Raw genomic sequence first — 27,853 nt, forward strand, 5'->3', positions numbered from 1 at the left:
CCAAGTGAAAGGGCATACATAAAAGGACAAGCAGACAAATGAGAGCACTAAACACACGCTTAAGACACGCTATAACTGTGCATGTAAGCTTCCTTGTGTGCTGGAATGTCATGCTGTGTGAAGCGGTGGACCAGAAGTTAAATGAGTTTCTCTCACACGCAAACTGCGACATAAACACAAATAGTTTGACAGGTGTGTGAGTGGAAGAGTGCGAACTAAGGGGAGTGAGAGCAGCAGAACGCTACAGGCTACAGTAGTTGCTAACGAGCGGGGGTTTGTGGCGGCGCATATTTGTCAATGTTATTAATGTTAATTAATAGAATGGACTTTACAACCTTGCAGCAAGCAGTTGTTGTTGTCTCGTCCCGTTCGTTAAAGCCTTTGAACTATTTGCGGAAGTTTGTGTGTGTGTGTGTCTGTGTATGTGAAAGGAGCAGTTTGCACGCGCAGAACATGGCTGTTGACAGCTATGGAGGCGTGCTTATGAGGATGCGAGGAAACAATTTTGGCACTTTCAGCATAACGGCTAAGCTAAGTGTAAGCTAAGGCGTAAGTGTTCGGTTGAGTTCATTCAGCATGGTTTTGTTGTAAACTATTTTTAAACAGTGGTGGTCGTAAATAATCGACATTTTAGTAAATTGGATTTTGCGATAGTAGTGTGATGGAATACATAGCTTATATTAATGACTAAAATATAATGTGTGGGTCTTTTGACAGTTTTGCAGAGACGTCTTATAGAATTTATGACTTGTTCTCTGCAATTTGAGGTTAGGTTATTTTCAATAGTTGTTCTCCAACGGAGGAAACACACGTAGACTATTAGGGCAGTCCTTTGTAAAAACTTTATCCCCTAACTTAAATTTATAAATATAAAACGGCTGGAACCTCCGTCAAATCTGTAGACGTTTTTTCCTTCTATATCAGCAAATTCGTGAGGATATAAAAAAGTGAGATCCAAGAAATGCTAGGAAATTTTGGGCAGAATCCACCTCACCCTCAGCTTCTGCAGCTAGCGAACAATGAAATTTTTAGTTTGACCGCTCCATCTCGATGGAACAATGGCTAGTTAGAAATGCTATTAAGGAAGGATTAAGTTTACTGAGGGCGAAGAGTTCCCAATACCTGTTGGAATTTACCTTGGGTCAGAAGGATCTCAAACAAGTCTATTCCCCTGTTTCTGTAGCTGAGACTGACGTATCTGGCCTAGTAAGCTCATCAGCCTTACAATTTCTTGCGATTCCGCTCTGGTCAGGCATCCAGACTAGTCGGATTGAGAAGTGATCCGAAGCCACTGATAATGAGGACTGACATTTCTTCATCAGCATCGATGGTACCCACTTCCGCTTGAAAAACGCAACAATGGTTCAGAAGTCTGAAGATGAACTCACTAAGAAGTTCCCGACAATAAACTCCTTGCCCTCTAACTTCGACCCATCCGTAAAAAACCTCGCCATACTTCTACTTCTTCGACTTCTACCCATCAAAACCTCTCTTGAAATATTGGAAAAATACTCAAAACACTGCTTTCATAGTGCTTAATTAACATTTTGTTGTTAATAAATGTTGTTAATAAACACTTAATCATAACAATAACATCCGATATGACCCGGAGTGGAATTTTGAGCGCTACTGAGATAACAGATTTTAAAAACTCTCTTCTAAGCGAAAATTTTCAAAATAAAACCGTTATTTTAAATTTCAATATCAAATTTTACTTTATTTCGAGCGCCACTGTAAGCAACGTGCCTTGTAAGACGAGCTCTACCCTCACTGTGTTCGTACATACGTTAGCGGTATGTAGTTGGTAAGTTCGGCTATGACGCCTGAATGTAGGCCACGTGATTTATGACGGAAATTCAAATTAAATTTTAGCAGCATATTTACAACAACACCAATAAAAAGTTAATCCATTTTTCATGCAAATTAATTTCAAATTCCAGCGAACGCATAATTTTATACGAAAAACCGGAAAGTATAAATTTTTAAAAGTAAAAAATTTCAATATTCAAAATTTTTGAATTTAAAATTGTTGGTAATAAAAATTTTTCCATAATAAAAGTTTTTTCAATTGATTTTCCATTAGAAAGTGTTATTAAAATGTGATTGAATTTACCGTTATACGTTTTAGAATATATCGAAATGGCGCCTAAAGCATTCACATTTATGGGGACATAAAAATTGCGCACATATGCACACACACATTCACGTTTCTTAACATACGTCACATTTCGTGAATTCCGTTATGACTTTCCCACGCAAAAAAACAAATGCCGACCAATAACCTATTCAATCATCAGCCGCAGCACTTGTACGCACATATATTTATGTATATATACAAACAATAGAATAGACCTGCACACATTCCGCAGCGTCTATTAATGTCATTTAGTCTTATTTTATTTTGAATGACTAGAAAATAGAAAAAAAATTTCAAAGTTTTTTTTTTTATTTTATAAAAAATAAGCTCACTCACCAATTAAACATTCCAAAGCACTCAAGTGCTATCGAGTCGAGTGGAGTGTATTTCACTATCTGAGCGCTGTACAACAACAGCAACACGCGAACGTTGTCTTCAACAATTAGAAGCTATGACAAAATATGATGATGATTAGACGACGCCAACAACAACAAGAGCAACCAGTTGCGGCTGAGGTTCAAGGTGCTCATATAAGTAAGGTGAACGTTTCAGTGTGTGTTTGTAGGAGAATATGTATGTGTGTCGGTCTGCTTGCCTATACAGTTATATGATTGTGTCTACAAGCCAATAGCACACACGTACGCCTCACGCGAGTGGGTGGTTTGGGCTGGTCTGGATACGCTGTTGTTGTTGTGATGTGAGCACGTTGTTGTTGTCTCTCTGTGTGTATGTGTGTGTGCCTGTGCACGCCGCTTCGTTGATGTAATCAAAATTGAAAGTAATTTAACAGAATTTCTTATTTAATTCGTTGGCTTTTGAAAAGACCTTTGCTGTTGTTGTTGTTTTTTATATTTTTTTTCGTTTGCTTGTGTATATACTTTTGTAGTTGTTGTTATTGTTGTTTTATTTCTCAATATCTTTACGATTTCTTTGAATTCAATTGCAATTCAAATAAAATTCCTTAGCGTGCTGACGGTGGACGCGTTCGTTGAGGAGCGAGACTGGCGAGCGCTTAAATGAATAGATAGATAAACATACGAGCAAATGTAGTTGAGAAAAATTCACACAAAAATGCACACAAACACTCAACACTTGTTACAACATTTTCTTCTTGTTTTTGTGTGTGTTTTTTTTTTTATTTGTGTATGTTTGTATGTATGTATTGTACACAATTTTTAACAAATTTTTATTGTTTATCCTTAAATTCTATTTACTTTGTCTTTTTGTTTTTATTTTCCGTTTTTTATTGTAATTAAATTAGCTTTTATTATTTTCCATTCATTGAAATGCTACTTGCGGCATCTTCTCGATCTTTTATATTTGTTTTTATACGCTTTTATTGTTGCTGTTGTTTTTATTTGCTTTTGATTAAGGTCAGTTCAGTAGCTCACACAATTTTAATTTTTTTTTTTCAATTTTTTATTATTTTTATTTTTTACAGTTTCTTTTCGCTGGGTAATGGAAATTCTATAAAGTAACCGCTGTCAAGACACACACAAATACACAATTTTGTGTTGTTTTTTTGTGCTCATATGTATATTGAATATGTATATTGAATATGTGATTTGTACTATAAAATTGAAGAATACAAATTTTAATTTAGTTATTTTTTTCTTAATTCTTTATTGATGACACAATTTGTGTATAAACAGAGCTAAATATTTTATTTGCGTGGATGTTTTATCACTAAATTTTTCAATTTTTATTTATAATAAATAAATATTTTTATATGTTGCCTAATTTTGTTTAATTTTATAGTTATTGTATATTTTTATTGTTTTATTAAATGACTTTTTAAGTAACTCACAGAAAACAAATATTTTTAATCTAACCCCTTTTATGTTCTTATAAACAATAACAATACTACTTTTGAGAAGAACTTAAAACTTCAATTCATCAAGATAACCGAGGTTACATTATCAGTTTTGTCGTCTAACGGCTTGAGAGTAACTACTTAAGAAACCAAGAACCAAGTGGAACTTTAATATAACAACCGTCACGAGTGGTATACCTGACTTCAAGGGTCATTTGCAGTTTAAAAACACTACTTATTAAGGTACTTAAGACATGTAACTGATAAGAGTAGCAAGGAAACAGCGAATTCGTTGGCCGAAGGGTATAACTCCACAACGCTCAAAACTTGTTTACCTAATGTACTTAAATATTTACATTTAAAATAAAATATTTACATTTCTGGTTATTTTAGTACTATGCAAAACTGCGGAGGTTAATTAAAAATCTATATTATATTTATATTTTTACAGAACACGAATTCAGTATTAGTTTCAATTAGTTTTTTACAGAATATTTAAAAATTTAAATTAAATACTTATAAAACGATTGTAAACAAAAATGAGCTGTTCTCCCATCTAAATGACAGTGTTGCCAATAAAAATTGCAGCGTTTAAAGCGGACGAAAACTTGAGCTCAAACATATGAAGTTAAATTATTATTCAACATCGTTCATATGTTAAAGTAAATTTTTATAAAAAAAAAATGTATAATATTTAATACTGATTTAGCCGTCGGCTTAATTAAAAACTGAGAAATAATTTCCAGCTGTTCAAAATCCTTTTGATCACTCTATTATATTCATATTTAATGGCGGATTTTATTTATGTATAAAAGCAATTTTTAGTGATTTTCCGCAAAATATTGTGCTCTTGTTTCGAATTTTGATAATAATAAAAATATTTCTTTTTTTTTGAAATTTTTAGTAGAAGTATTGAATGAACACATTGGCATCCTTTGTACATATTTTCATATGAACTAAATTTTTTTATTTTCTTTTATAATCACATCGGCTTAGCAAACTATTCAATTTCAGTATTTATACAGAAGCACAGAGAAATAATAAAACATAAAATTTGGTTATGAAACACAGCTACCACTAATAATTGAATTTTACAATTTTGTAGTTGCAAGTAAATTAATTTAGTAGCACTTTATTTGCCTTTATAATGTTGGATGATCAATTTTAACGCCGCTTTTCAATCAGTTTGGCTGTTTCACATCACAATCACTGGCATAACCTCATCATTCAGTTAATTGAAAGCAACAATGCATATTCAAATAAATAAACCGCATAATAATAGACAAATAATAGAAGCCACTATGCGTTCAAATAGCTGCTAAAAGTACACAATACATGGAGCGCACAAAGCACGGGCCGGCACATTGTTTATAATACACAGTAATTTATTACACTTTACCACTCACTGATTTTGGATATTAATTTTGAATATGAACGCATATAAAAGTGCACAAATGTAAAACATACATACAGATTTCCAAATATATTATAATAGATAGCAATTGAAGGCAATGTTTAGGGCAAATGTATATTTGCGGAAATTACATTGAAAGCCACTTGTTAATATGTAGAAGCGCAGTGAGTTTATTGAAGAACATGGCATCGTCAAATTATTAGTTGTAAAAACTACAAGTGCCGTTGCATATTCACTGCTGCACTTAAAAATCCAGATGCCCTAATGCAAAGTGATGTTTTTCCAATGGCCACAGTGCAATAACAAGGTAGCGGGTGGTTGAGACGCTGTGCTCATCGACAGTGCGATGACAATGTACAGCGTTATGGCGTTGCAGCCAACAGGGCAGAAAGTAAACAATTTCATATGCATTTGTGAAATGCACGTAAACACATAACACATAGTTATTATTCGATCATATTTTCAAATTCGACTGAGTTTCCGCTGCACTGGCTCTGGCCAACAAAGCTAGCACACTTCTTAAATAAATTAAATTTATAGTTTGTTTTGATAATAATAATGCAAAGATAAAAGGTATTTTCGCTAACAACGTAGTTTAGTTCAGACAGACAGCACAGGTAAAGTGATAACGATAATGTCAGCAACTTGTCAAAATCATAGTAGAAGCGAGTGCTTATCTCGTTTGGAGAAATTAAACATATTTTTAAATTTAATTTTGGGCGAATACATTAATAGTTTACACATATATGTGTATGTGTATATAAATATCTACCACAAAATACCTACTAATTATGCGTTCTTAGACAGAACAGTTGAAGGCAAAAAAAGGCCTAAAAATGGTAATTTCCCAATAAGAATACGTTCTTCTCAAGGCTTTCAACTCTACGTAGAGTTTTATATTCAATTCTCACTATAGCCAGTTTTGGAATTGACCCGGATTTTATCAGGGCTGTCATTTCGACGATCTGAACCAGTTTGGATCAGTAAGTTATTATAAGAAATTTTATACGATCAATATAAATACATCAGTGGAAAGAATTACTCCTAATAACACACATACCGCTCATCATCACCTATTGAAATCATTTAGTTACTTAATTGTATTCTTAAATAACCTCGGGATTGAAAACGATTCCGTTAAATAATGATACATAATCACAATACGCGTAATATGCCCAGGTAATTAGCTTAAAGACCTTAATAACACCAGATAACAAAGTCAGAAGTACGACTCATGCAAAATATTGGCCAGGTTAAACACTTTTGCCTGCAAATACAATTATTTTGAAACCGGTAAGGCTTTCTCTGAGGTTAATGCACTGGTTTTTAACCGTGTTTTAACAACAATCATTATTTTTATTTTTTTTTATATAAAATTATGCATTGATTTGATATCGGTGCGTACGTAATTTTGAAGCGGTATTTTAAAGCGCTGATGTACGCTAATTAGCGATATTAAACTTGTGTGCACAGTAGAAACTTTTCATTTTAAAATTCATTATCATTTTTTGCAAGAACGTAAATATTTAAATAATGCCCGCAGCGCACACAACAATTTATTTTGTATGTATCTTTAAAAAATTTCAAATGTTATTACCAGCTAAGAATTTTTATTGTTTCGCACCTTTAACCAAATAATTTAATTTATTCATTTTTTCATGCTCAGTACTTTTCACTAGACAAACTAATTGCGCTACTTCAAACTCATAGCATGCATTTCGAAAAACATGTATGCGAAGTTATTATGAAATAAACATATGAATATAGCACCAAAAACTACAAAAATAAACTAAATCAGACAGCTACATATGTATATACACATATACGTTGGTAAGTGTATGCCACGCAAGTGTGTGGCGTTTCACATTGCTACGTAACTGGACGGGTTAGCAAGAAACAAATGGAAAGTCAATGTCTCAGCCCTTCAATAGTTGCTCGGACGGGTGCGGGCGCTGAGTGATGACCTCTTGGACCAGCTGACTGCTGCTTAGTGATCACCGCTCACCACCGCCACCCCATTGATAAAGCATTGTCTGCTTCCTAACAAGATGCGCGCGCTGCTATCACAAAAGCGATTTGCACTAACAGATTACTTAGAATAATATTAACTCCGGCATAGTTGTAAAGCACATTCATACATAAAGATTATACATTTCTCAGGCAATTAATTAATTTTCATTATGTCGTACACTATGTTTTCCTTTCCAATTCACTTTTTATGCAATGAAAGCGATTTTTGTCATAATCATTGCATTAATTCCGTTTCTACAATTAGTATTGTTATGAAGCACGTTTTCAACACACAATCACTGCATTTTGTTCTTAATTTTTTGCGAAATAATTATTACGTTTTTTTTTTTTGTTTTAATGCACCAGTTAATCCACACTTAATAAGTTGTTTTGAACAATTTTTAATCCAAGTACATATCAAACATCTGACGACGAGGCAAGAACAAACGCGCGAAGATAACGAGAATAAAATCAGAGGACTGAACACGATGCAAAACAGAACGAGAATGAACTCAAATTTTCGATTTTGTGGGCGCAAGAAATTCGCCCAATTTCATCTTGTTTTGATTACGTACTTTCTTTGCATGTGTTCTTTTGACATTTCTTCGCACAGCTGTCAGCAACAGTGATGCCAACACTTTTCTGACAAGTACTAATTGAAAGGGAAAACGCTTATTTGCCGGAAAAGGGGTATTCATTGTAACAATTGCTCAGTATTCTATTACATCAAGGTTAGTTTAAATTGCTTCACATAGTTATGAACAAAATATTATATATTTATTAATTTTTTATACCATATTACTGAAGATAAGACCGGCAGTACGAAACTAAAATATCTACAAAATTATTGAAAATATAATGGAATTTGATGAATATGACTAAGAAATAGTTGTTTAAGAGACTTTTTGTAATTTATAATGAATATTAAATGACGAAACCCGAAGAACTTTATTGCTTTTTTTTTTTTTTTGTTTTTTTTTTTTTTGCATTTTAAAGGATTCTTTTGTAAAAGCTATAATATATTTTATATTTATGAAAACTTTATATTAGTCAGAATATCATACCTACTCATAAAAGTTTTGAATGAAAATTAATTAATTAAGTTTTTTATATTCCAATACGCAACTAACTGTGCACGCTTCGATTTGAAAAACTATTCGATTTTGTATTGTAATCTAACACTTTTTATTTGTAACTTAACACATTTCAACAGTAAATATATCCCATGCGTTATTTAACGGTATATAAAACACTTTCAACAAAAGAATTAAATAACGTTAAAAAACACGTTTTAATTTTTAGCTGGCCAATTTCTAAAAAGCCACAACAATGTGGTGCGATAAAACGGAGTACGATTTCTAATTAGCGACCGCTCACAGCTAAAATCCGAAAGGAACTGTCTCGAATTAAATCAAACTAGGAATGCAGTAGTCAAATTTTTATGCGTTCCTTGCTGCATATGTGAGGGCAAAGCAAAAAAGCAACGGCACGCAGTGCGCAGGATCAACAAATAATATTCGCCGTAAAACACTTTGTTTTCACCTTCGTATTTAGAAAGCACCTTCATAAAGAAGGTAAACATTCGGCTAATTTGTTTAAATATGTTGCATACATTACAAATTCCTTTTTAAAATATGTCCTGTACATTATGCCGCTGCTGTCTGACAATTAGCGCTAATAAAAAAGAATGGAATACAGTTATAACTGTGCTTGTGCAGGATAAAAGTAAACATGCCGTGAGCACATGACATATAGAAAGCACGTGCTCTCCGATTCCATTTTGTCGCATAATAATGCTCCACTTTAGCGCGCGACATAACACACACACACACCCACATACACATACAAAAGTTGGCCCCAATAACTATCACAACAACATGCGTTCGATTTGTTGCGCTTTCGTTTAAGGCACAAACACACAAGTTTACAAGTGATTTTTTGAATGTGTTCCCTTTTTCGTGTTTTGACCGTGTTGCTCCTTTCCATGCCATGACCTACCTCAACTTGGACTCTTTTTTGCGAAAAAAGTTTGCATGCTTGCTAATTTGACTGCGATACGTTACATACATACATTTGTATGTGTGTAAGGTTCTTGCTTATCGGGTGAAACTTAGCGCTTAGTTTGCCATTTTGAATAGCTTGTGTAATGAAAGAGTGTAAGTAAATCAATTTTAAATTGCATAACCGCGATATAATGACAATATTTTAGAGTTTAGAAATTTGTCAACTAAATTTATGAAAATATAGCTTAGTAACATTTATACTCACAATTATGGATTTGTTAGCTGCATGCATATAAATTCGTATGTATAGGATATTTTTAAGGATATCCACTCGACTATACGCGACTCCACTGTTTTCATTTTCAAATGTGTCCAAATGACGTCACACTACTGAAGCATTCACACAACACAGTTTTTTTAATAAAATTTAAACAAACACACCTGTGCACATACAAACGGTTGTTGAATAACTACTTCATAGTTTTAGTGGTGTGGTGTCTGCCGTTGGTCATCTAAATATAGCCAGCAAAAAAAATCATCTAATATCAATTATCTTCTATATAATAATTGCCTTCCATTGATATTACATGGATGGATTTCAGAGTCAAGACCGGAAATACTTACGGGATATTACAATTAATAACACGCTTGCCTTCCGATAGAAAATATGCACCGATCTTTGAGGCGTAAAAATTTAAAATACTAAGTAAAGCTAATATTATCTTTATTATAAAATCTATTTAAAAATTTGCAAAAAAAAAGTTTTACTTAAAACTTTTATTCTCTTCATATTCATACTTCAAAATATTTCATAATTGGCGGTAGTTTTCAATGTTGCCAAAAATATACAGGACTACCAAAATCCCACTGTCAGACGCTTACTTATTGTGAATATATCACTAAAGCGTATAGAAGAAGAATTCACAACTAATTTCAAACAGCGTCAAAAAATCGATATAGCAGAACAAATTTCTTGATGCGAAAAGAATATATTTTTTTCCGCGCGTAGGTTGTGCATAAAAATGTCGGACGAGGAAGAAGAGTCAATGTCTGAAGGCTTTTCAGCCAGTGAAGATGAATGGAAGCCAACAAAAGATGTGCGTGGTGGCGAATCATCTGACGACGATGATAGCGATTTCGAGGAGCATCGTCAAATTGCAGGCGCGCAAAATATCAGTGGAACGGGTGCTGTAGGTAGAAGAAAGTGAGTGCATTATCATTTGTTGTGAAATTGTTTATATATATTTATATATGTATGTGTGTTAAACTTTAATAGGGGCACATCGTCTAAAGCAACTGTAAAGCAAACTGCCATTAAGAAACGCAAAGCCACTGGTCAATCACTGCGCACCAAACTTTTCAACAAATATCGGCCACCACCAAAAACTTTTCCGTCACCCAACAGTGCTGGCAGTAATTCACCATCGGCGTCAACTTCACGAACGGCTTCAAAAAACGCCAAAGTGCCCAATGAAAGTGGCGAACCTGGCAACGACTCCAGCAGCGAATCGAGCGTCGAAGATTATCTGGTAAATCCAGATGATATTGATTTTCAATCGAGTTTCTTCAACGTTCAACATGTAGACAAGGCAAAATCCACTTCCCCAGCACCGATTTTCGACTGCAATGCGGGTATTACGAAACTGTCTGATTCGGGTTCAGAGGATAACAACGAATCTAGCGCCGATGAACAGGCAAATGGAAAATCATTTGATTTTGCAAATTTATTGGATAATGTCAATAGTCTGGAGCGTGCCAAGGAGACCATAGCGAAACGTGCTGCTGAAAGCAAAGAGCAGAACACCAAAACAACTGGTGAAAATGTGAATGCAAACGCTATGGATGTCAACTCGCTACTTGCATTGGGCGAAAAGCAAAGTAATGCTGTCTTGCGCAGTGTTAAATCGAAGGATGATGGCGAAGAGGAAGATGACGAATGCGATGTTGAACGTGCGCCAATCAAGCTAAGCAAAACAAAGTCGACACGCGTCAAGCGGCATACCAAAACGCGACCAGCTTCAACGGTTTTGGCAGGCGATACGGATGATTCGGACTTTGAGGAAGTAGCAGGTAGGAAACGCAAATAGTGGACTGTGAGTGGTAGAGTGCTACTAATAAAATGTCTAAAATGCGCTTCCAATTGTTCAAATGAGACTGTGTGTAGGTTTGTGCGTACATTATGCGTTCATAAGTTTTTCTTTCTCGATTTTAACATAAAATAGTTCATATACACATACTTTAACGGTAATTTGAAGTTTATAAGTAATAGAGGTGGTTGACAAACATGCGAATAAGCGCAAATTCAGCTTTTTAGATATATTTTAAAACAGTGAATCAGTAGATGCCACTTACACGTTTTACAATTAACAGTTCAAACAATAATTCTTTGTTCAAACTGTATAACAAAGTGTGTGTTTATTAATTTAAATATATAGTTTTTATATCTAAACTATTAACTCTTTAAGCATTAGTTTGCCACAGCTTCTGTTTAAACAATAGCAGCAAAATTAGAAAATATTCAATACCCAAGTACCTAAACCACTGTATGTATCTGTCTTGGTGCTGGTGAGACATGGTTAAGTATTGTTAAAAGAGTGTAATAATTAAAATTATATATGTATATGAAGTAAAGTATTATAGCTAGTAAAGCAATTAAATATTTCGAAAACATATTAATGTAGCTAGAATTGTTCTTATATTCAAAGTATTGATAGTGATGAAATTTGTGCGAACAATAGATTATCTATAACAGTCTTTATCATTTGCAATTTGAAGCGCTTATATACGTATGCATTAGTGTTTAGACTAATCTATTCATGTAATTAAAGGGAAAATGGTTTCTAAGTGACTGAGCAGGAACCATTTTAGCTCTACATTCGAATAAAATATTAAAAATTAAAAAAATAACTTAAAATCATCGGTGTGTCAAATATGCATAAAAAGTATACAAACATAACTAACTTCCTATTTACAATTTAATAGAAATAGATAACTGCACGTCATATTTTAAATGCCAATAAACCTAAAATATGTTCTCGAGCAGCTATAAACAATATGTATTACTTTCAAAATATTACATTAAATGCCTACTAATGTTATGATGCTTGCATTTATTGATTTATATTCCACTTTAGTGTAATTATAATTTTTTAAGTGTTATAATATTGCGCGTGGTGTTGTAAAATTTAATTTAGTGACAGGCTTTATGCAACAAAAAAGCAGTTTTAATATATATTAAATTAAAAAAAATTACAATTTTAATCTAATATAATTTCTGAAAACAATGCTTAAAAACTGGCTTTGTAAAAAAAAATTCCATAAAATATATTTTTTAATATAAACTCTGAAATAATAATTTGCAACACTCTTTAATTAATTTTTACTTATTAAAAATCACAAAAATTCACTTAACCTAAAATTTCAGTTACTAAAAACATTAATAAAACGTAATGTAACTTTCATTTGTTTGTTACATATTCAATATAAAACATATATACATTCATATATAGATTCATTAATTAACTCGAACTGATTGTTAACGAATTTACTTTAAATCATGTATTCAAAAATGAAATTAAGCAAAGCTAAGTGTTTGGCATAAGAAAATGCGCAAAAATTAACAAATATAAACAAAAAAGTAAATTAAAAGAAAAACTAAAGAAATATCAAATATAAAGCAAAAATTGTTAACAAAAAAAAAAAAATAAAAATAAAACAATTTTAACTTTTAGCGGGGCTGTAGTTAATACACGTATGGTAAAGTTCTCAAACAATTAAACGTTAAATAATGAATGTAGTTGAATTCAAGTAAAACCCCAAAAAAATAATACTATTAAACAATGCATAATAAATTATTTGGATTTTAAGCCGCACGATAACACTTGCACACAAGTACACACATACTCACACGTTTAAGTGGAAAATAAAAATGCAAACAAATTAATGAAAAAAGTAAAATAAAAAATAGTTTTGTTGGGTACTTTATGGTGGTGGTCAATATACATAGGTTTAAGCTTTACATTAAATCTATTTTGGTGACGTTTAATATGTGTATCTTTAGTATTCCGTAGTTTGTTTGTATTTTCTACATATTTGCGTCTGCGTCTAGCTACCGCTTCCACTCGCAGTCACTAACAAAAACTCTTCAACGCAACGCTGTCGAAAACTTACTACTTACAACTACTAACAAAAAACAACCGGCTATGATAATTTTACTTACGCTTGCTCCTGCGTTTTTCTCAATAATTTCAGAAGACACACACTCCGTGTCGTACTCAACCACACACGACTCCAGCGCGCTGCTGAACACCTCGGAAGGTCTGGAGATACATGTGGAGCTGCCTGGCAAGCAGCGCCGCAACAAGGAGAAGAAACAACAGGATTTAGAGTTGGCGCTCAGGCGAAAATTGAATCGTGATTTGAAAGAACGTTATTTGAATTTACACAAAACTACGTTGTTGTGTTGTTTTGCGCGCAGTTACCGTTACAATCGCATGCTGAACGGCACACCACTGATGCAGGCCGCATTGAAACTGTTGCCGAGCAGCAATGCTTATCCACCAGAGCGTGGCACCGAAATCAAATACTTTGAGTCAATGGTCACATGGTATAAGACGGCCGTGAAGTTGGCTTCGCCGAATTTATATGGTGAGAAGATGCGTAAAAGTAGGCGGCGAGTGAAGCGGGAGCTCATGGCGCAGATTAAACGTAAGGAGGCTAGTTGCAAACAGGATTTTGTATTTATATTTGTGGTATTACTGCGTGCGATGGGATTACAGTGTCGGTTGGTAGTTAATATGCAGCCGCTGCCGCTGCGACCGGCGGCATCTGATCTACTGACGATCAAATTGAAGCGCGAGGGGGATAAGAAAGTGGAGGAGGATGCAGTGGAGGTAAAGAAATTGAAAGTCGAGAGTGACATAGCCAGTGGAGCGGAGGGGAAAAAGCTGCATGGTGAGTTGGCGGAGAAGACCAGCAAAGAAAAGGTTGCAAAATCCAAAGAAAAGATTGTGAAAGAGGAGCATAAGAAGGATAAAGAAAAAGAGAAAGTACGCGATAAGTGCAGTGAGAAGGCGGTGAAAGAGAAACTCATGAAAGAAAAAGAGAAAGGGCTTAAGGATCCTGCAAAAGATACTCGTGATAAGTTAGTTGCAAAAAGTCACGATAAAGAAACGGTGCAAAAGAGTGCTCACATTGGCAGCAAAAAGACACCAAGTTCAAAGCTCGCTGTGTTAAAAGCGGAAGATCGAACTGAAATTATAAATAAAATTGTAAAACTGGAAGCAGTTCTAGATACACAAAAGTCATCAAAAAGAGCTCCGACCAAAGTAACAAAAGCAGCAGACACGACAGCGGATGAGAAGCAGCTATTAAACACCTCAAAAGAAAAATTGGCAACAAAAGACGTAAAACCGAAGCTTTCGCGTCTAAAGAGCAAAAGAAATGTCACGAATCCCGATGAACGTGACAAGCTCGACTTATCGGCTGATAAGCCTTGTCTCAGCGTGGAAGCAACGACGATTACACGACACAAGCGACAAACTGCCGCTGAGAAGCCAGTAGTAAATAAGCCAATAGCGGCAACTAAAAGCGCGAAACCAGTAATACAGGTGGGTTCACCTGTTATACCGAAAATCGTAATTCAATCAGGTAAAACCGTTGTCACTGCCGAACGCGAGAACCAACCACAGGCCGGTAGCAGCCGTACGCGTGTGACCCGTTCTCGCAGTAAATCGCCCAAAATGCATATCTCACCAACGTTCCTACAGAGCACAGATTATCGAAATAAATTTCCCGAATCTACAACCGACGCAAAAGCACTGCCGAAAACTGGACGTGTCCCAGCACGCACCAGATCTAAAAGTCCCAAGCAGAAAGTATTAATTTCAACAGATTTTTTACAACAACATGGTACCAGCGTTGCAGGCAGCACAAGAGCCGGACGCATATTGCGTTCGCGGCAAAAATCCAATGAGGTGCCGGGTGGTGATAAAAAACTACCACCAGTGCCGCAGTTGGATGGGGCTGATGATAGTTTGGAGAAGTCGTCATCGTCGTCTAAAAGTAAGCGTCCACAATTGAAAAAGTTGCAAAATAAATCTCAATCGCGTGAAGACAATTCCGATGAAGACTTTGAACCGTCACCACCGAAGCAGCCGAAAAAGGCGCCAAAATTACCAGCCAAGAAACCGGTGGACCGCCGTGTGCTGTCGTCCGATGAGGAGGAAGGTGGCGGCGGCATGGTGAAGCGTAATCCCGCAGCTGCTGATATTTGGGTGGAAGTGTGGTCCGATGCGGAAGAGCAGTGGGTCTGCATAGAGTTGTTTAAAGGCAAATTACACTCCGTAGAGGCGATCAGGGTAAGTACTAAGTGATTTTGTATTGAAAATGGATAAACTAAAATGGAAGCATACTTAGAAAGCCGCATCCTCCACTTTCGCCTACGTGTTCGCATTCCAAAATGATTTGAGCATTAAGGATGTGACTGCTCGTTATTGTCCCAATTGGACAACAACTGTACGCAAGTCACGTGTTGAACGCGCCTGGGTGGAGGCAGCCTTTGCACCATACTATGGTCAACGCACAGCTCGTGACATACGCGAGGATCAGGAGTTACGTCGTATACACGAAGAGAAGCCGATGCCAACCTCAATTGCTGAGTATAAGGATCATCCGTTATATGCGCTTGAGCGTCACTTACTCAAATTTCAAGCCATCTACCCACCGGAACCACCAACATTGGGTTTTGTACGTGGCGAACCGGTATATGCGCGTGAATGTGTGCACACGCTACATTCGCGCGACATTTGGCTGAAACAGGCGCGTACAGTCAAGTTGGGTGAACAGCCTTATAAAATTGTAAAGGCACGCCCCAAGTGGGATCGGGTAAATGCGAAAAAACTCTGCTGGCTTACATTATGTATCATTTAATTCAATACAAACTTTTCGCTACTTTAGTTAACGCAAACGGTCATAAAAGATCAACCGCTGGAGATATTTGGATATTGGCAGACACAGGATTATGAGCCACCAACTGCTGAGGATGGTATTGTGCCGCGCAATGCCTATGGAAATGTGGAACTATTCAAAGAGTGCATGTTGCCCAAGAAAACTGTACACTTACGTTGTAAGTTACATACATGAAATGAAAGCACAAATATCTTTTTTTTATTTCCACATACACACTCAATCAAAAAATTCTGTTTGCTTACAGTGTCGGGTTTAAATCGCATTTGCAAAAAACTGGGCATCGATTGTGCACACGCAGTGATTGGTTTTGACTTCCATCAAGGTGCCTGTCATCCACTTTACGATGGTTTTGTCGTCTGTGAGGAGTTTGCCGATCAAGTGACGGCGGCTTGGTATCAAGATCAGGAGGAGCAAGAGAAGAAGGAACAAGATAAATATGAGGCACGTGTGTATGGCAATTGGAAGAAACTCATTAAAGGTTTGATTATCCGCGAGCGACTAAAGAAGAAGTATAATTTTTAAAGGTTCCGAAATTCGAAGTTACAAGTTTATTATTGTTTATTTTTGCCAGACGATTCTATGAATTGTATTTTTTGTGTTCTTTGCGCGTATATGCGAATTTTGTTTTTTTTTGTTTACAGTCGCATGTTTTTTCTCTGTATCTGTTTTTCATACCATAAAATAACATAAAATGTACCCGGTCCACGTATATAGGTACAGTACAAACTGTGTTTTATAAAACAATACTATATACTATTATACATATTTTGTGTCAATGAAACATTTAAACATTTCTTTTCGTCAATTTTGTAATAAAGCCAAGCCAAGTAAGTGTTTGTCTATTCAATGTGTACTATATTTCCGCCATACAAGCATTGTATTTATTTAAGTTCGCTATTTTTGTGTTTTGCCTTACTTGTGATTCAATAAAAAGTTTTCTAAGCAATACAAAATATTTTCTTTCTGTTCTAGTATATAAAATATCCTCTGATTTGGTTGTTGTAAAGATATAGCTATTCACACAAAGTCTACTCCAATAATAGATGTTAGCTAAATGCATGAATTTGCTCCTTTAAACTCTTTTAATTGTGTTCACTTTTTACTTCCGTCATATTGCCCTATGTTTATAGCGGAACTGACAACAATCGTTAATTATCGGTATCGATTAATAAGCACAGTCGTGAAAAGAGTGTTTAAAATATAAATATGAAATATGAACGTTTTATAAAAACATTAATTAGTCTAATTACTTGCGATTTTATATAAATTAGATGTGAAATTCGTATATATGCACAGCAAATGGTCGATCGTGCATAATATAAAATAAAAAAAATTCTAATTGATTAGACATAGACATAGCCAGCACGAATCAAAAGACCTGCTGCAAGGTGTTGCTCAAATTATGACAATATTAGTCCAAAACTTACCGATCCAAACAGGTCTGGATGGCCGAAATAACAGGACTGATCCGAGTGAATAGTGACATCGCAGAATCGGCTGGCCCAGGCGATTGTACTACTACGCAGCCCTAATATGGTCGCCTGGATGCAGTAGGACTCAGATGAGGAAGCTTCGGACTTGTCAAAACATCGCTCACCGGGCAGCCAAAGGTTGCCTCTTGATGTCTCCGGTCGAGCACTTACACAGTGAGGCCCGTATGCTACCTGTGAAGGATCATAACGAAATACTCTCTACATTTTCTGTTGGGATGCTTTCGCGGAAATCATCCTTGCCTTGTCACCTACTGGAAGCCGAACCGCCTACCAGAGCCATCAAGAGTACCGTCGACGACTTACAAGACTATACCGTCAGGACTTCGGATGCGACAAACTTTCGACAAGCATTGAACGCCATTCACAGACGAGCTTTTTACACCTTCATCGACCCCCTGCCCCCGAATGGCGTACTTGTAGATACAATAGTAGACACAGAGCTCGAATTGTTGTAGCAAATTATATTCAAATAGGGGCTGTCGCTGTTTATGGGTGTTGGGCGATTAGAAATTTGATGGACGGTTGCAAGTTAATCTCAAAACCAATAAGACTCAAATAGATGCAGATCAAAATTCCAATTACACTCCTTTGCGCCTTATTTTATACAAATTTAAGAAATAAAAAAAATCCCATGGAATTGAAACTTCTGCTTATGTTTTGCTTTATGTTAAGAGTAAATGTTTATTTGTTTTGCTTATTATTTACCATACAGATTATGTGATAAAGTTAACCAATAGACTTAAGTCTTAATTTTTCATTAATATATATTTTTGTTTCTTTGTATATAATATATATATATATACATATCCAATTTAAGCGAATCGAAATATTTTTTATCGAAGTATTTAATAATTACTTTTTACTTTTATTATTCAAATCAATAAGATTTTTGTAATTTCATATTTATTAGTCACATCAAAAATATTGAAATTGTAATATGCAAAAAACCTTAACTTACTAACATTACGCATATGTGTGTGAGTTCAATGAAGAACGATTGTAAAATAGAAGCGTTATATATTTATGTGAATTATTTTTTTTTTGCAAATGGAATGTAATGAAAGGTGTACTAAGTAGCAGTGCAAAAATATCTGTAGTTAAAGTTCAAGTTAATCAAATAAATTACTATAAACGCACATTTAAAATTTGTACAGACAGACAGTGAATGTAATGCTGGTAATAAGAAATAAAAAGCATAACAAAAATAACTAAATAAATACTATATTAAATAACTAATAAATAATGCATAAAACAACAAATTAATTGAAACTGAAATAGTGAGCTTAAAAACATGACTAAACTCGGTGATAATCTCTGTAAATCTCTTAACGTCACTAATTCAAAGTCGATAATTCAACACAACAAATTTCCAGCACATTGACTTGCTTATATATTCTTTTTTAACTCAAACGCACCGCATCACTTTCACCGACCCGCTGCATTATCTAAATCTAAAAAGTCTTCTGAAGCACAAAGCGCTTTCTCTAACCTAAATGTGTGTTTAAAAAAGTTAATAACAAAAATAACAAAAAAATAAGTAAAACAAATTCGTGTAAGTTTAAGTACGTAAGTCAATTAAAAAATTCTTTGGTGTTTCTACGTAGCTGCTTTCACTGTTTAATTCCCTGCGTTCGGCTGCTCTACGACTTTGTTGTCGCGCCGATCGTGCTACTGTAACCTGCGCCTGTGCGTGGCGCTACTGTCACCTCGTGCGCCTTGGAGTTCCTATTTATATCATTGCTTGGCGTAACCTCAGTGGCCTGCTGCAGCTGCTGCTTGTAGGCATTCTGCTCTTTCAGATAGTTAATGTACATGCGACGCGCTTGATTCAGCACACGCGTAACATCGTGCTTGCGCACCATCTTATCGAAATGCATCGCAATCTCATTGTAATCCATACCGCTTTTCATAATCGTTTGGCGATGCTGCAACAGCAGCGTTAGGCATAGAAACATCAGGAAGGGATTGCCACCACCGAATTCGTTGGGTGGCGGCAAAATAGGCGGTCTTGAACCTACGATAGCTGCACGTTCGCCAGCAGCCAGTGGTGGCTTCGTAAAGGCAATCTCATCAACTGCATTGGTGGCCAACTCGACTGGGGATGCGTTGGCGGTATCTGTGGAAATCGGCACCAGGACTTCGGGCAAGCTACTACTGTTGTGCAAGCCACCTGTAATGCCATCTAACAGCTGACTTGCAGTTGAATCGACGAAAGGATTGAGCACGCTACACGCTGACTGTGCCGTCGACGAGTCGGTGCCATTTGAATTGCTATCGATTTTTGCATTATTGGGCAGCTCAGCAGCATCTTGCCAAGGCGTGCTTGTGGTTACATGCTGCAGCGGTTCTATACTGCTTCGCGAACGACTATTACGGCTGCGTCTGCGTATGAGCAATTCGCTTATGTCAGGGCAGGTGATAATCTCGTTTTCTTTGAGATCCTCCACCAGGTCCAAAGAGTCTCTGTCGAGTTTTTCGTACTCAAAATCGCAATTGACGGCTGTTGGCTGCAGCTTATCGACAGGCTCACCAAACACTTGACGATCCAAATTTTCTGCCTCTAAGCGCAACTCACGCGTGATAGGTGTCGACATCGGGTAATACTCTTGATCTTGACTATCGTCGGGCGTCAAACTCGGTTCAGCGGGCAAGTGCTTTGTTGGAGTGCGGATCACGTCAGCTTGCTCACAGGCTTCCGTTAACTCTGCCGCGTCAATTTTACGTTCGTATGTTGGTGTGCGATCGGGTGTGTGTGCGGTCGAGGAGCCCAACGATGCAAGCTCCATGTGCAAACTATTATTACTGGCGTTGTTCGTCTGTTGTATTGCAGTGGCGGCGGTGGAACCGCTCCATGTCGTATCGGGCACCGATGATGAGTCGGACTCATCGAGTGAGGAGACAAAAGCGCTGCGTGTTAGCTGCACAAGCGGATGTGGTGTTGTCTGCGCCGTTGTGGACTTGTAGGCGTGTGTCGGCGAAGGTGTCTTCGATTTGTCTTTGCTGTAGGCATTCATACTGGCATCGTTGTTGCCAGCAGCAGTTATAGGCGATGGCGTCGCGGCGAACTTATCCGCAATGCGATTTTTATTCATTGCAGCGAAGTTGAGAAATTCATTGAAATTTTTCACCAATTTCTGTTGTGATTTTTCCGTGTTGCTGAGTTCATCGAAGGAGATGCCTGCAAATTTGTTGTTTCAATTAAAATACATATTTACTAAATGTTTATGACAATATACACACCTTTCCTGCTTGTAGCCGCAATTTTCTCTTTTAGGTCTCTAAAATGCCCACCACCGCCGCTACTCACGCGTCGCACGCTATCACTCACGTTGGAAGCATTCGCAATTTGTTTGGCTATTATATTGCTTACGGTGTTGTAGTTCGATAAGATGTTCTTATTTTGCAATTTCGCTATACCCTTTGGCAGCTGTGGTATTTTTGCCATAAGTCCGTTTTCGTCTGTAACTTCGCCGGCGTCGTTTTCACTTAACGTTGCCGTATTGACATGGGTTGTCGGTGTTTGAGACGAAACTTTAGCTATTTCCTCTTTCGTAATGCCATCTTCTAGGAAGGGATTTGTTGGATGAAATATAAAGTGTTCAATATCATTCGTCTCTTTATTTGCGCTCAATTCGCCGGTAGCGAACACATCGTCATCCTCACTAAACTCTGCATAAACCTCATCTTTGGTTTTGGACGTTAAGTTGTTTGCCTCCACATTTTTTACATCCTCCATGCCCTCCATCAGCAAGAGCATTTTGGACTCGTCTAGACTTTGATGTGCCTTCGATGAATGTCGTCTGCGGCATGCCACTGCGCGTGGCATATTATCATCGAGACTCTGATTGAGACGCTTTGTTGCATCCAAACGCAAGTTATTTAACACGCCACCGCCAGCACTAAGCGATGAGCTCAACGAATTCAGTGAGGCCGATGAGCTTTGGCGGCGTAGTGCGCATACCTTGGTGTAGGGGTTTTCACGCGACTTCACCAGCAAATAGGAGGGACTAATTGGCGCACCGTACGAGCTAGATAGTGAGCTGGAGCTTGTCGGTGCTGGACTTTCCGAAATAGGCACAAACTCCTGTAGTAAATGTATAAATTGATTTACTCATAACAATACACAAAAACTCGCTAACACTTGCCTTTTCAAACAAATTGAGTTCCTTGCAAATGCTGGTCTCGTACTTCAATGAGCTCCATTGCACTTCCAGCATACGCAGCGCATCGTCGAAGGGAAATTCGCGCTTTAATTCCAACAACAACCAGCGATAGCAGTAAAGTAAGTCGTCGGCCTGTTGCGATTTCAAGTATTCCCAAAATTCGGGATCATAAAAACTGAGCGCTTCTGTGAGGTGCGCGAACTTCTGCGTCATGGCTATGCCATCCAACATGAAATTACCCTTTAAACGTGACATTATAGCACAAAAACAGATATAAGCCTGCGCCTCATCGTTCATGGTGACCAACAGCGGTGAAGCGATATCCGACATGCCTTGACAATAACTCACCGAGGGATGATTGAGCGCATATGTTGTTAGAATATTGAAAAGTGAGGCTATGTTTTGATTGTCATCGCTGCCAGCGTAAAAAGGATGCAGACGATCTGTACGCAGAACGTCCTTCTTCACCATACTTGTGACATATGACAATTCACCGGCAATGCAACCTAGAAAAGCGAAAATAATAATTATTAGAACACATTTTTTTTTATATTTTACATCACACACACACACACACCTTGCTTCACCGCATTTATCCACGTATCGCGCAACTTGATGTATTGCTCCGACTTTCTACGCATATAATCCATGCGCTGATGTCCATTCATGCCATGTGGATAGACGTTCAAAATATGTTTCCACACCACGCGCCGCAAACTGGGATCAATACCGCCCAGAAATATCACTTTACGCAATTCATCGGTACGTTTGATCTGTCCCAGCGCGTCCAGAAACACACGAAACTCAGTGTCAGCCAATGGTGGACGCGGCGGTAAGGAGGCCATTGTTTCCTCTGACAAATTGAACGCTTTCTGCACAATTGAGAAAGTCTTCTCCATATGGTTCATTATGAGACCCGGTAGTTTTGTTTGCATGTTCTGCACATATTTCTGTGATGCACCTATCGACTGTTGCAGTGGCGAGATTGCCTCACGCACACCCGTATTCGCCGAAAAACTGGGTGAAAGTGCATTGACACTAGCGCTGCCACTACCGCTGCTGCTATTGGCTAAAACACTTGTTGTAGCTGTTGCGTCAATATCCCATTCTCGCACCTCTGTGAATGGTTTAATGTCGATTTGCAGCATTAAACATGGTTCCGTTGCTGTTTGTATAGCGAGATTGTGTATGCGTAGAAAGGCTGCATCCAAATCCCAATCGGATAGTACAGATAAGTATATCTCATTGCCTGCTGGATCGAATGCTTTATATTTGATTGAGAAATCCGATTTAATGTCAAATGCTTTAGCGAGCAATGAGTAGAGCACTTCCAGTGATGTGATTTGCGGATCGACACTAAATTTACGCCATTCACATGGCAGATTTAGTTCGCATTTCTGCACACAAAAACAAAAAATAGAGTTGAAAATGCTTTCTATTGTTTTCCATTTGCTAACACATTTACCTTGACTTTAACGCGCACAGCGCAGTGTGGGTAACTAGCCATATTTTCTAGTCTCTACAACACGCAGTCTTTAAGTTGCCTGTTTAGCGCAGACTGTTAATTTCAATATGTGTAAAGCTCACTTTGAATTCCATTCTTCCATCTGGCTTGCAGACGAATTGCACAATTTTCGCGAAGTTGCAAAAATTGCTTTCATCAAAAAGTGGTTTTGGGTGCAATGAACAGCTGAAAATGCCAACCAAGAAATATTGTATGTGTGTGTACGTGTGTAATGTCAATTGCCTATTAGGAAGCGTACGGAATGCAGGTTTGGTAAACAGCTGTTAAGCAACAACAGTGTTGTTATATAATGATTACTTTATTTAAGGCCGTTGTATGAATTTAATTTATTCGTTAAATTAATAATTGTTTTTAAATTAGTGTTTCAGTTTTTTTTTTTTATTTTTCAACGAAAGTTTCTAACAAAATCAAACTCTGCTTTCAGTTTTAATTCACTTTATTGGTATTACTCACATATGTAAATTTAACAATTTAATTTTTAAATATGCACATTTATTATGTTTATTTATTTTACAAACTATTTTTAATATAAAATATAGTAATTGTAAATTTGTGTGTAAAACATTTTTTTTATTTACAAATACATTCATAGTTAATATAAGACTATATCGTTACTCTACCGATATAAGTAACATTTTTAAATAATTTTAGATCTGTAAAGAGTTTATATATTAAAAACAAAATTATTTAATTTACTTTCTAATAAAAAAAATGTATTGAGTAAGCAAATCAAACAAAAAGCATTAAAAAATTAACAACTATAAGTATCAAAAAAAAAAAAAATAATAAAATAAAATAAGTGTTATTGAAATTATATTTTATTTTGACTTTATAAATTTGTATTAAAGAAATCATAAATATTTTAACTGAAATACATTCACATATCATTTTATTTAAAAAAATATATTTTTGTCTATTTTATTAAAGAAACTAATATGTCACATTGTAAATTGTTATTCCAAAATCATTTAGCCATTATTATATTTAATAAAAAATGAAAAACAAAACCGAATTGGAAGAGTAAAAAGAATGACTAAAAATAAGTAATAAAAAAATTAAAATTAAAAATTTTTTTTAATTAAAATTAAAAATTTTTTATAATTTTTTCTAAGTATTAATTGCTAGGGAAATAAAAAAAAGTTAATAAATTTAAAAAATTAGGGAATTAAAAAATAAATAACAATTGTGGATTAGAAGGTTAAAATAAAAATAAAGAGTTTAATTAGAAAATTATATTTTTTCTTAAAAACTAAACATAAAAAAATGTTTTAAACAGAAAATATAGAAATTGTGTTCAAATAAAATCTATGAGCGAAGGAAAATTGTATTGGAACAGCAGAAATTTGCTAAAAATAAGTAATAATGCAAAATTAAATGAAGTAAAAAGTTCTAAAATTATTTTAGATATTTATTTATTATTTAGCATTGATAACAAGTTTTTAAACATAAAATTTAAATAATATTAATTTTATTTTTATTTATATATTTTTGTTTAATACATATATATTATATGCATATATATTTTTTTATTAAAATTTAATTCCTACTTTAAGCATATGCTATTTTCCAAGTTTCATTTTTGTGACTTAAGCAGTAAAATATTTAAATTAAGTTTATTTACAAAAACAAACTTTATTTACAAATTCTCTATGTAGACATACACTTTATAAGTAATTAATATTTTTTTTACATATACATACATGCTTAAATTTAATTATGTAAAAATATATTTATTTGTTCTTAGCGTAGCGTTTACATACATTTCATAAATGTTACTGTATTATTTTATTATTAATATAATTTTTATTTTTTTTTTGTTTTAATAATGTTTCAAAGGAAAGAATGACTACTGACGCCTTTGCTTTCTAACATCGTAAAAAACTCGCACACTTATATTTAAGCTGCTGTAAGTTTTTAAGGTATAAGTGAATATTTGCTTAATTGTGAGGGGGTATTCACAATGAACATTTTAATAAAAAATAAATTCAAAATATACAGTTATTTTATAAACTAATATAAAATTATTTTTTATTTTACAAACTTATTTATTTTATTTTTTATTATTTTTTTATTATTTTTTATAAATTTCATCAAATTACATTTCAAATAATTTTATTTTATTCTTTTTTTTATTTTTTTTTTCAGTGTAACAGTGCTCATCGTGAATACCCTTATGTTAATTAACGGCTTTTAAATAAATAAATTTGTTTCATTTGTATGCTTTATTGTACTTATTTGTATACTATTCATTGTTTACTTCATAAATAACTCGCTGCTCCAAGGGGTACGCACTTCGACTTCAACGATAACAATCGATGAACGCAACCCACAACGGTTTGAAACCGCAATAATTATTTGAATTGTTTCGCTGTTGACTAAATGGTTTTGCTGTGGTTGCAGTGGACTATGTGTTAGAACTCGCGCGCTCAACTTCAACGCTTCAAAGTGGCAACGGGCATTCGCTTTACTACTTCATTCAATCAACTGCTGTTCTGCACATAAACTACAATCATACATTTATCTATGAAGAAAAAACGCCACCAAATTCGTTCAACGCGCGCCCAACAGCACAGCACCTCAATTGTTGGGGTCCTTATTGTAGTCCACATACACCCGCACCACTTCGCCCGAGTACTTGCGCTGCGACGGCATGAAGTAGAAGTCGGGCGTGTCAGCGCCACCGCTGGAGCTCATGCGTGGATCCTCGCGCGTTCGTGAGCCGTCGCGGTAGTGACGTCCATTGCGCTCTTCGCGCGCTGCATGCGCCGCTGTTGTGGTGGGTCGATGACCGCGGCGCTCTTGCGTGTAGTAGCCGGATGGCTGCATATTGGCATGCTGTTGCTGTTGCGCCTGCTGACGCGGCAACGAGTAGGCGCGTTCGGCGTATGAGCTGCGCGAGTAGCCGCCGCCTCGTTCATTGCTGCGATCGCGCTCGTAGCGATCATAGTGTCCATTCTCATTGGCTGCGGACGCGGCGGCGGCGGCGGCGATATTGCCGGTGCTGCGTTGCGCGCGTCCATTGCTGCGGTAGTCGTGCGTGCCGTTCTCGTAGTGATTGCGGCTGCGTGAGCGCTGATCGCCGTTAGCGCCGTGTCCGTTGGCGCCCTCGTAGTAGAGTTGCGATTTGCTGGTGGGCGAGTGCGACATGGGTAGTGTGGTCTGTTGTTGACCGTTCGAGTTGGAGGAGCGGCTGCGAGACTTCTCTTTGCCGGAAGCGCCTACAGTCGTGGATGTAGTTAGATTCTTCTCTTCCGTCTCACCGTAAGGGTCGAAGGCGTAGTTGGTGTTCGAAGCGAAGTCCTTCCACGGGGAGTTTTGTATGAGTGTATCCTGGAATAGTGGTGGGAAAAAAATCGTGTGTTAATATTTATTACTATTTTTGTTTGTGTGTGTGTAGCTCATAAAGCCAGCCAGCATAATGCGTTTGTTCGACATTTAAATATTTGTATTATTTATTTCATTTAGACACTGGACATTTAAGGACGGACATTGGCATACAAGTCGCAACTTGGATCCGGTTAGAGACTGTCTATATTACACTGCCACAATACGGCATCTATGCGCGATTACAGTTACTTTTGTTTGGTTCAAAGGATTAAGCGCATGTACACCCATCTATACATATACACACACACCCATACATATATAAAAATTTCGATATTTCACTTATATATATATCTATATTTCAAGTAACCAGTCATACATTTTGCTTTATGCTATTTTGTTACATACATACGATAATACAATTTTATATAAAAATTAAACAAAGTAGTCTAAATTAAAATGTATACAATACAATATATATATAAATATATAAATATATATATATATATATATATATATATATATATATATATTTGTACTGTTATTCCTGCAAGGAGCATATGACCACAATGAAACAATTGCAACCATTTCTGTCACACCCTTTATTTCCAACTTTTTCCTGTAGGTCTGAAGTCAGCGTTCAACTGCCTGTCAAAAAACAATATGGTTTCTTAACCTTCTCATGCCCGAATTAAAATGGGCGGAGTTGAAATTTTTTTAGGACAATCTTACCTCTAATATGAAGTGATAAAAATTTCAATCCTATGTATCCTGGTTCATTAGTTATCAGAAGAAGTAACGGTAAGCATGCACAACACATAGGTCTACATAATTGAAAAACCGCTGGTCAAAAATATTTAAATAACGAGAATAAGAAGGCGGTAAGTACAATGTAGCCTATAGACTAATGGTGCCACTGTTTGGGTTTCAAGGGGCTTGCGATTTGTATTATGAAACATTTCGCCGAAGTTCAAACTACTAGCCACAACTGGCGATAAGTTT

General features: G+C 36.0%; 4 protein-coding genes across 15 annotated transcripts in view; 1 reads left to right on the forward strand and 3 right to left on the reverse strand.

Moving 5' to 3' along the window:
* Window positions 1-9,851, reverse strand: part of LOC105209807 (transient receptor potential cation channel trpm) — a 217,511-nt gene extending 207,660 nt beyond the window's left edge. For 2 of the 6 annotated variants that reach the window (XM_054233943.1, XM_054233950.1), the window contains exon 1: window positions 2,474-3,604. The gene's annotated coding sequence lies outside the window, so the exon portion shown is untranslated. Of the gene's footprint in view, window positions 1-2,473; window positions 3,605-7,553; window positions 7,930-9,642 lie in introns of those variants that run through there. The other 4 variants (XM_054233946.1, XM_054233945.1, XM_054233944.1 and 1 more) reach the window with 4 other exon arrangements.
* Window positions 9,852-10,265: 414 nt separating this feature from the next.
* Window positions 10,266-17,287, forward strand: LOC105209809 (DNA repair protein complementing XP-C cells homolog). Of its 2 annotated transcripts, XM_011180414.3 has the most exons (6): window positions 10,268-10,581; window positions 10,654-11,447; window positions 13,629-15,736; window positions 15,795-16,262; window positions 16,335-16,503; window positions 16,591-17,287. In XM_011180414.3, exons 1-6 carry the CDS (start codon window positions 10,400-10,402, stop codon window positions 16,866-16,868), a joined length of 3,999 nt encoding a protein of 1,332 aa, XP_011178716.2. In that variant the 5' UTR covers window positions 10,268-10,399; the 3' UTR covers window positions 16,869-17,287. The 2 variants fall into 2 exon arrangements, with proteins under 2 accessions (XP_028894661.2, XP_011178716.2); XM_029038828.2 differs by lacking the exons at window positions 13,629-15,736; window positions 15,795-16,262; window positions 16,335-16,503; window positions 16,591-17,287 and having other exon boundaries at window positions 10,266-10,581; window positions 10,654-12,613.
* Window positions 17,288-19,068: 1,781 nt separating this feature from the next.
* LOC105209810 (uncharacterized) lies at window positions 19,069-23,736 on the reverse strand. Its single transcript, XM_011180416.3, has 5 exons — window positions 23,468-23,736; window positions 22,580-23,399; window positions 21,985-22,508; window positions 21,080-21,923; window positions 19,069-21,017 (listed from the first exon to the last, which is right to left on the reverse strand). Exons 1-5 carry the CDS (start codon window positions 23,507-23,509, stop codon window positions 19,480-19,482), a joined length of 3,768 nt encoding a protein of 1,255 aa, XP_011178718.2. The 5' UTR covers window positions 23,510-23,736; the 3' UTR covers window positions 19,069-19,479.
* Window positions 23,737-25,758: 2,022 nt separating this feature from the next.
* Window positions 25,759-27,853, reverse strand: part of LOC105209815 (uncharacterized) — a 140,356-nt gene continuing 138,261 nt past the window's right edge. For 4 of the 6 annotated variants that reach the window (XM_054233953.1, XM_011180424.3, XM_011180421.3 and 1 more), the window contains one exon: window positions 25,759-26,857. In XM_054233953.1, the coding sequence (XP_054089928.1) occupies window positions 26,105-26,857 (753 nt within the window). In that variant the 3' untranslated portion in view covers window positions 25,759-26,104. The remainder of the gene's footprint in view (window positions 26,858-27,853) is intronic. The other 2 variants (XR_008471859.1, XR_008471858.1) reach the window with 1 other exon arrangement.

This window comes from Zeugodacus cucurbitae, chromosome 6 (assembly GCF_028554725.1).
Source record: "Zeugodacus cucurbitae isolate PBARC_wt_2022May chromosome 6, idZeuCucr1.2, whole genome shotgun sequence".
NCBI lineage: Eukaryota > Metazoa > Arthropoda > Insecta > Diptera > Tephritidae > Zeugodacus > Zeugodacus cucurbitae.

Excerpts from the sequence above, each read along its gene's own strand:
- LOC105209809 (XM_011180414.3), top strand. The coding sequence starts at position 10,400 with ATGTCGGACGAGGAAGAAGAGTCAATGTCTGAAGGCTTTTCAGCCAGT. Across the intron at positions 10,582-10,653 it reads GGTGCTGTAGGTAGAAGAAA|GGGCACATCGTCTAAAGCAA; the intron begins GTGAGTGCATTA and ends AAACTTTAATAG. Across the intron at positions 15,737-15,794 it reads ACTCCGTAGAGGCGATCAGG|AAAGCCGCATCCTCCACTTT; the intron begins GTAAGTACTAAG and ends AAGCATACTTAG.
- LOC105209810 (XM_011180416.3), bottom strand. The coding sequence starts at position 23,509 with ATGGCTAGTTACCCACACTGCGCTGTGCGCGTTAAAGTCAAG. Across the intron at positions 23,400-23,467 it reads CTGTGCGCGTTAAAGTCAAG|AAATGCGAACTAAATCTGCC; the intron begins GTAAATGTGTTA and ends TTTTGTGTGCAG. Across the intron at positions 21,018-21,079 it reads TGCGGCTACAAGCAGGAAAG|GCATCTCCTTCGATGAACTC; the intron begins GTGTGTATATTG and ends ACAAATTTGCAG.